Source organism: Lactuca saligna, chromosome 5, assembly GCF_052625555.1.
Source record: "Lactuca saligna cultivar CGN05327 chromosome 5, ASM5262555v1, whole genome shotgun sequence".
NCBI lineage: Eukaryota > Viridiplantae > Streptophyta > Magnoliopsida > Asterales > Asteraceae > Lactuca > Lactuca saligna.
Genome location: NC_136421.1, coordinates 315135047 through 315143517, shown reverse-complemented (window position 1 = coordinate 315143517; position 8471 = coordinate 315135047). Strand labels below are relative to the sequence as shown.

General features: G+C 32.5%; 1 protein-coding gene across 1 annotated transcript; it reads right to left on the bottom strand.

The window, feature by feature from the left end:
* Nucleotides 1-6623: 6623 nt before the first annotated feature.
* Nucleotides 6624-7752, bottom strand: LOC145048659 (protein FANTASTIC FOUR 2-like). Its single transcript, XM_078997226.1, has one exon. It carries the CDS (start codon nucleotides 7625-7627, stop codon nucleotides 6722-6724), a length of 906 nt encoding a protein of 301 aa, XP_078853352.1. The 5' UTR covers nucleotides 7628-7752; the 3' UTR covers nucleotides 6624-6721.
* Nucleotides 7753-8471: the final 719 nt, after the last annotated feature.

Below are 8471 nucleotides of genomic sequence, written 5' to 3'. Positions count from 1 at the left end.
GTCAACCAACAATGATCCTTTTAGTTATCACTATTAGTTATCACTAGCCTGCGACCTGAGGTTGAAAACCTATTGTGTTTATTGACTCATTCTAATTTTTGTGCACTTTCAGTTGAGTTGGCAATGCCTATGAGTTCAATGTTCTTCATTTAAAGGCTAAGTATATTGGTCAGTGAAAGCACAGTGATCAATAATGGTGAGTTGATAACAACATGGAAGCACTGGTGGGCCTTGAGCTGCTATAAGGCAAGAAATTTAGATTAAGAGAAGTTCAGTCCATGAAGGAGAATTAAATATGATTTGGTTTGTCCTCAACCTTGTCTTATGACTTAAGGTTGGAATTGAAAGATTCACATGGATATGAACATATGCACCTTGAAATCTAAATAGCTAAAGGTTTCTACTTTCGCTAGTAGATTTTAAATATATGATCTATATGGATATTGGTTGTATTAATTACATTCTTAAATTCTCAATATGATTACAACATCCCTATTCATATTTTGAATTGTGAAGAATAGCAAGGAATTGTTTGAACTTTTAGGAGATATGTTTATCATGTCTTGAAAGAGTTTGAACACATACACTATTTGGATAAAATGCATAAGCTTAAGAAGCCTAATTAGAGGCTTGACGAAGCATCGTGAAATAGGAATCTGCACTTCCATGAGAAAGTCAAAAGGTATTGATTTCTAAAAGTCCAGTTGATTTACGACTACCTATCAAAGCTAGTGGGAGTATAATTGTTATTCTCGTATTGCATTTTGACAATATTGTTCGTAGGGAACAATGTCTTTATTTTTTCCAAATTTCAAAGTTCGAAAAAGGTTTCACTATAATGGACTTAAAGGAGAGGGCACTCATACTTCGTTATGAATCTAAAGGTTTAGATTGTATAATAAAACTTAGTCAAAGACATATATGAATAGCATGTTGAAATGTTTTAACATTAGATATTCTATATGCGGAAATATTTTAGAAAGAGATTGAACATATATTAGACCCTTGTAATAATGAGTTAAATCCCATGTGCTTCGAATATAGAATCGATTACATATGATATAATATTCAATTATTCTATTTTTCAAATGCTTTTAGCATTGTGTGAAAAGGATTAGAATTTCATGTGACTAGAGTTATTAAACAAACTGTCAAGAACATTCTAAGGTTTTGCCAAAGATTGGTTTCTTGTGGATAGTTAGAAGTAGGACATTATTTGGAATGTACCATAGTGATAGGTTTTGGATTGAGATGATTCTTGGTCAGAATCGATGGTCATATGGGAATATAGAAATGTTTCCATAATGGGAGATGTTTAAAAAAATCTACATGTGAGTTGGAAACTTTGATGCAAAGAAGTGTTCAAGGAGTGTACCTTGAATTTGAGACGACATAACCACATAATTGTTATGAGTAACAAGTTCCAGTGGAACATTCTGTAATCTAGAAGGCTCGGTCTCTATGACTTTAGAACCTCGATATCACAGAAGGACAGTGCATGTAAAGAAAAAAAAATTCTACTACAGCTCAGATAAGGAAAATAATTTGGAATTCTGAAATGAGCATCATTAGAGTAATGTCCAGTTGATATGTTCACAAAGGAATGACCATTGAAAAATATGATATGATCGATGTTACTTAATTCAAGTGGTTAGTTGATTACTCGAAACAGTATACAATGAATAAATTCGTAATTTTTATGGTGATTAAATAATAGGGATTTATTTATAATCAATGGGTATGATGCCATAGTTTATTAATGTACTATGTGTTTCACTTTCTATGTTTTACTTCCCTGAGTAATTTTAATATTATTTAAAATTCCACAGTTGTTAATAGTTTTGGAAGTAAGTAGTGAATTAAGACTGTCATAAATTGATTGTAGATTGTCGATTGAGGTTAAGAAATTGCAATTGGAATTGTTACAATATTCATGAGTACTTTGAAAATAGAGATTTTACGTATTAGATAAACCCATGCTTAGAAATTACTTCGTGGATTCAATCACAAGTAATTCTAAGATGATAATATCTTACATTCTTAAAGTAGAGATATATAGTTTATAGTTTACAGATCAGTTGTGCATTGGTTTGCTCAAATCCTGTAACTAGATATTATAGAGGGTTATTCCATGTGTGATTTGACATATAAATTGTATGACGATATATTCAGGGTACTTAGTTCCTTTTTCCTTAACAAGAAAAAACGGTATATGTTGTCCCCTCAATGATTTGAGTTTATCTATGAAAATCAGGCTCCTAGACCGAACTAAATTGATGTGTTTGATTTTGTAGTCTAAATTGAACACAAATTGGGAAATCGAGAAACATTTAAATGAACATGAGGTTGATCATTTAAACCATGACTCTGTTCATATGATATCATGAAGAACGAAAGAATAGTTTATCACCTATCTTAGGGCCAACGTTTGATTTGAATCAGAGTTCGACAATGGTTTTGGAAAGCACTCTTTGTTGTTTAGTTCAAGGTCTATATTTGCAATTGTAGTTACAGGCTTATCCAAGTGGAAAACTGTTGGATTAAGGTGTCTAAGTCAATAACTAAACTTGTATATTCTTGATTTATAAGCAAACCCCATTTTGGGTTGCCCTCATGACCAATAATAGTTAGAAATGATATTAGGAGAGAGAAGTATAATTTGTTAGATTATTATATGATTAATAAACTAATTGGAAATTATAGGAAAATGATTTGTTAATATATTATATGATTAATATATTAATTGGAAATAGATAGTTGGTTTATTAATTTGTTATGTGATTAATAATTTAATATGAGATCAGTTGTTAAAATAATTTATTTTTAATTTATATGATTAATAAATTAATGAGAAATCAATTGAAATTGATTAATTATTATTCAAAATTAATTTGGAATTAATTGAAGGTGCAAGGAGTGAATTGTGACTATCCAATAGTTGAACAATAGAGGCAATCATCCTAGGGTGGATGGTTTTGGTATCCCTTCTAGGGTTTCCAGAAGCCTCATCGATGTTAATAAGGAAAGGATTTGAATTGGAATGAAACTATTACATAATTATTCAAATATTGATTTGTCCCTTAGTTACCGAAGTTATAAATAGGACCCTTTGGGCATCAATTTTCATGGTAATATCTCTTAAGAGGGTTATGAATGAAATTCTCCTCTCTCCTCAAGTGTCTTTTAGTAATAGGGTTTTAGTTTGAGCCATTAGAGGCATCCAAGCTTTTGGTGCTTGTTTTCTAAGGAACTCCAAGAGGATTTTGATTTGATTGTTTTCTATAATAATCAAAATGTATGTAACCCTAATCTTTATGTTAATTTCGATTTTCATAGCCTCTTTATAGGGTTTCATGATGTTCATATGTTGTTGTTATCAATAGAGAAAACGTAGATCCTTTCTAGGTTGCATGTAAACTTAGGGGTTTGAGTGTTTTTTCACCACATGAAATTTTTTTATAACCTAGAAAACCCATTAGTTCTGTTTCTGAGAATGTTGTTGAGCTTCCACTATTTAGTTCATGTGATTTTTCTCATTATACTTTGTATTGTAGTATGTATCCGTGTGTGTAGGATGTTGGTATGTTGTAGTGATATGTTATATTTTTAGATCATATATGATTATATGTGCTTTGTTGGTTATTATTTATATGTTTGCATATGTTGACATATTGTGGTTGGGTTGAGGCGGTCATGCTCTGTGCTATAGGCCAAGATACATAGTCTGTACAGGTGTAATGTAGGCCTTACGAGGCGGGACAGTCAAATTATAGTCCCAAGGGAGCGATCCAGCTATATTGTAGGCCTTGAGGGGCAGTCTAGTTAGATTGTAGGCTCGGGAGAGCAGTCCAGGCATATCTTAGGCCTTGTGATGCGGTCTAGGAAAATTGAAGACTACTGTATGCATGTATTGTATGTGTATTGTTGTGTGGAGTATTTTGGGAGAACTCACTAAGCTTTGGTTTATAGTTGTATATTTAAATGTTTTTCAGGTACATATCGGATGGTGAAAGAGGGACTGTACACACAAACATCAACAATTATTTGATTCGAGATTCCACATTGTTTTCCTTGCAAGTCTGGTTTTGAATTATGGTTTATGAATAGGTTTGACTAGAATTTAACTTTATAAAAAATTGTTGTTTATTCTATTTTAAAAATGAAAAAAATCAGTCTAGAATTTTGAGATGTTACACATTATTTGTACGAATTCCATAATAACTTTTCTTATTATGCAGTTTCATGTGTATGAAGATAATTTCATTTTTTTATTCATTTTGAACTTGCCATCAAATCACATTCTTAAACACTTGGTTCATCGATATAATGTTCCAATAAACCTCCTTTTATGATATCTTAATACTTAAATGTCAAAAACCTAGCCTCAAGTAATGGGCAGTGTTGTAAAAATCGGTCTACTCGGCCGAGTACTCAGAATCGACCCTCCACCGAGACGAGTTTTGTGAACTCGGCAAAAAAACTCTGATTAAGTCAAACTCAGTAAAAAATCGGCCAATATCTCTCTAACTCGGGGCTACTCGGTCCTACTCGGTCAAACTCGACCAACTCGGTCAAACTTGGTCAAAATTGTCATAAAAAGAGAAAAAAAAAATCAAGAATTTCAAGAATAATATGTATAATACACTTACTAATTTATTACTTAACACACACATGTAATTATTAATATATATATATATATATATATATATATATATATATATATATATATATATATATATATATATATATATATATATATATATATATATCTTAAATTTTCAGTAATTATTCACGAATAGAGACACTTGTGTGTATTTTAGGTTTTATGTTTTCGTGTGTATCTAATTTTGTTATATATTTCAATCAAATTATGATTTTAACTTATGATTTTGACATATAAAATTTTCTTTAAAATATTTTTACACGAATTACCGAATCCGAGTACTCGCTACTCGGTAGTCGGCCGAGCAGGTACCGAGTAGCGAGTTCTCCAACCTTGGTAATGGGTGTTATGGTTAACATTGTACCAGTTTACTTACAGTTATATTACCTGCATTTGGTTTCTTATTCTTTAGTCATACAACATTGTTTTTTTTCCAATGTAAGCTAATGTTTTCATATGTAGGAGATCACCCGTATGGACACATACTCTTCATATACTCTTCATTTATCTCTCTTATGTCAAAGATCGTTAATGAAAGCAATCTGCCGACCTTGGGGTAGAGGTTTGCTTACTTATTACCTCGTATCTTATCTCATTCTTACGGAAGTGGGATTTAAGATGGTGCTTGTATGAAAAATAACATAGAGGAGTTGACAAATTAACATAACATGTATTTACTCATCCTAAATATGAAAAAAATTTAGCTCATTACATAACCTATCTACCATATCCCTTTTGTCACTTATAATCGTATATGCGTTTTCATTTGGTCATGGCTTTAGTTGATTAAGCCAACAAAATTAAAATTTAGTGTCACAAGTAACTCAACTTAACATGATAACTCTTTTTGTAATAACATAACATGATTCATAGAAGCAAAAAATAATAATAATAATAATAATAATAATAATAATAATATAAAATACAAAAGTAAGAGAATGCTATCTTTCCAATACTAAAAAGGGAAAATGACTTAAAAGCACAACGAAGTTTCCAAACCATTCAAAAAACCTCAATCATGTTTTGTCTGTTCAAAAAAACCCAACGAACTTAACCTTTTGTCTAAAAAGTCCAACAAAGTTTCAAACCGTTCAGAAAATTCCAATTTTGTTTTGTTTAAGTTGTTGGGTTTTTTTTGAACAGTCAAAACATGATTGGAGTTTTTTAAACGTTTTGGAAACTTCGTTGGTCTAACAAGTCATTTTTCCGATACGGTAATAAGCCACGTCATCTGTTTTTCTTATTTGACTTTCGAGAAAGTGTAACTTAGTTGGGCTTTTTAGATAAAATGTTAAGTTTGTTGGGTTTTTTTGAACAGACAAAACATGATTGGGTTTTTTTAAACGGTTTGGAAACTTCGTTGGGCTTTTAAGTCATTTTCCCTACTAAAAACGTATGTGCTTATTTTGTAATCAAAATCGTACAGATAATTGGTATGATAACGACTATAAACCTTGGAAGCTTCCTCGTAGCTTCACACATGCAAGGGTACCATCATTTATGGGTATCGGATGGGACATGTATAAAAGATATGTCTTTAAATTTGGTAATCCAACCAAATTTATACATATCAATTGGACATGTTTTAGCAATCCAAGTTGTCTTTCGGGTAATCATTATTTCAAAGTATATTGCAATTAGCATGCCCTAATTAGTCAAATTTTCCACTCATCGTGTTTGTTTTCTTTTAACTTGAACTAGCTAGATAATTGGAATCTTATGACGTATATCATAGTGAAACATGCTCATTTGAGTTTTAACTTCAGTGCATGTACAAACGAATTAGCGTTCATAATTGTGTTTTACACACGACTTGCGTAACTTTTTTTTTCTTTTTCGAACGACATACATGATCTATTATGTCAAAGATTCATGAAAAGACAAACTAGTTAAACTAAAATGGACAATTTCTAATAACCATAATAACTACCATTCTATTAAAAATATCCTATAAATAGGATATCAAAAATAATCATAAAATTAAAATGAAACCCATTAAAATGATAATATTAAATAGAGAATCTAAAAATTCTCTAAATTTAAATAATAAATTTTTTTTTAAGAAATTGCCACCCAATAGCGAGTACCCCAGTTTGCGAACACTTTGTTCCCATTTCCACCCTCCTTGCACCTTGTTAGCCTTCGCAACTCCCCGTTTCCGGCAACATTCAACCGGTTTCCGTCAATGTCCCACCGCCAACTACCACCAGCACCACCCTCCTCTTCCTCTTCTTCCGCTTCAGCCACCACCACCACCTCCTCCTCCTCCTCCTCCTCATCATCATCATCATCATCATCTGATTCCACTTCACCACCTTCTTCGTATTGTTCCATTTCAACCCTTTCACTTTCATAATTTACAGAAGAGTCCTTGAACAAAGAAAGTTTAAGTCTCCCATTTGTACGTTCAGTTTGAAAATTTGTACCACAGTTAGAAAAGCTTACAGCTTTTATAACCAACCGACCATCTTCTCGGTGATGTCTCACCTTAACCGTTCCGTCGGAGCCGCTGATGGAGGTCAAGGGCGGAGGAAAGTCACTCAGGCGTATTTTACGGTCAAAATTCTGGTGCTTTGACCTCTGAATTCCCCTCATCCTCTCTCTTTCCTCCATTGAAAGTGCACAGAATTCGTCACCACTTTCACTAACGTCACTCCCTGTTTCACTTCCCAAACTCTCCGTACACATTTCCAAGCTCTTTGTACTCAATGCAGAAGCCGAGCGTTTCACCATTGGATGTACATACACCTCATCCGATTCATCAAAATTCTTGGAAGTCATTGATGGGTTTTCAAGAGCTTTAAGAAAACTCCACCCGCTGTTTCTCTCTCCGCCCTTTTGGGGTTCTTGAATCTTTGGTGGTGGTGGTGGTGATGGTGGAGATAGGGTTTGCCGGAGAACAAATGATTCGATTACTTGAGGTTCAAGGCAAGATTGTAGACCTTGATACACAATTGATGCCATTATAGCTAAAATCAGAGAAAATTCAAGAATTTATTATGCAATAAATTCGAAAAAAATGGGGTAAAAATTAGATAAGATAGTGTGGGAAGTGTGGTTATGGCATGAAAAGAGAGGTGAAAGGGTGAAGGGTGTATTTATAGGTGCAAAAGGCCGAGTGGGGGTGGGTTCTTCGAGAGAAAGGCGACTTTTTAATACAATTGGAATTTATTCAACTTTTTTACTTGGCCACACATATTATTATCAACAAAAAGGTATAAACCTTATTCCAATTTATTATTTTTTGATCTTTTAAAAGAATTTTAATTAGTTATTATAAGTAAATGTATCGGATGAATTACCAAAACAGATCGGTGTATCAACACTGAGTATATTTACTATGTAGTGCGACCCTCATGATATACGGGTGGTGTAATCGCACGAAAGAATTTAATAAACCAAATATTCGTATGTGCAAAGTGAGAAGTCTAAGTTTCGTTTGTTTGCATGTGGTGTTAGTTATTTAGTTCGAGAAGACATATGTATAAATTAAGATAGATAGGGTGAAGACAAGAAAGAGAATCAATGGAAATGTGTTTATGATATTTAAACTCCAAAAGCCAACATATATATATATATATATATATATATATATATATATATATATATATATATATATATATATATATATATATATATATATATACTAGCCGTTTACCCGCATCAAGCTACGAGTGTGACAATGGTAGTTGAATGCTGAAAGATGAATTAAACCCTAGAAATGGAAACGCCATCGATATATATCCAAGATTTGTGAACAGAAATTGCGAGATTTTGGGAAATACGGAGATAAGGAATGACCCTGGTC

What these genes read in the sequence shown, in the direction of transcription:
- LOC145048659 (XM_078997226.1), bottom strand. Translation starts at nt 7,627, where the DNA reads ATGGCATCAATTGTGTATCAAGGTCTACAATCTTGCCTTGAACCTCAA.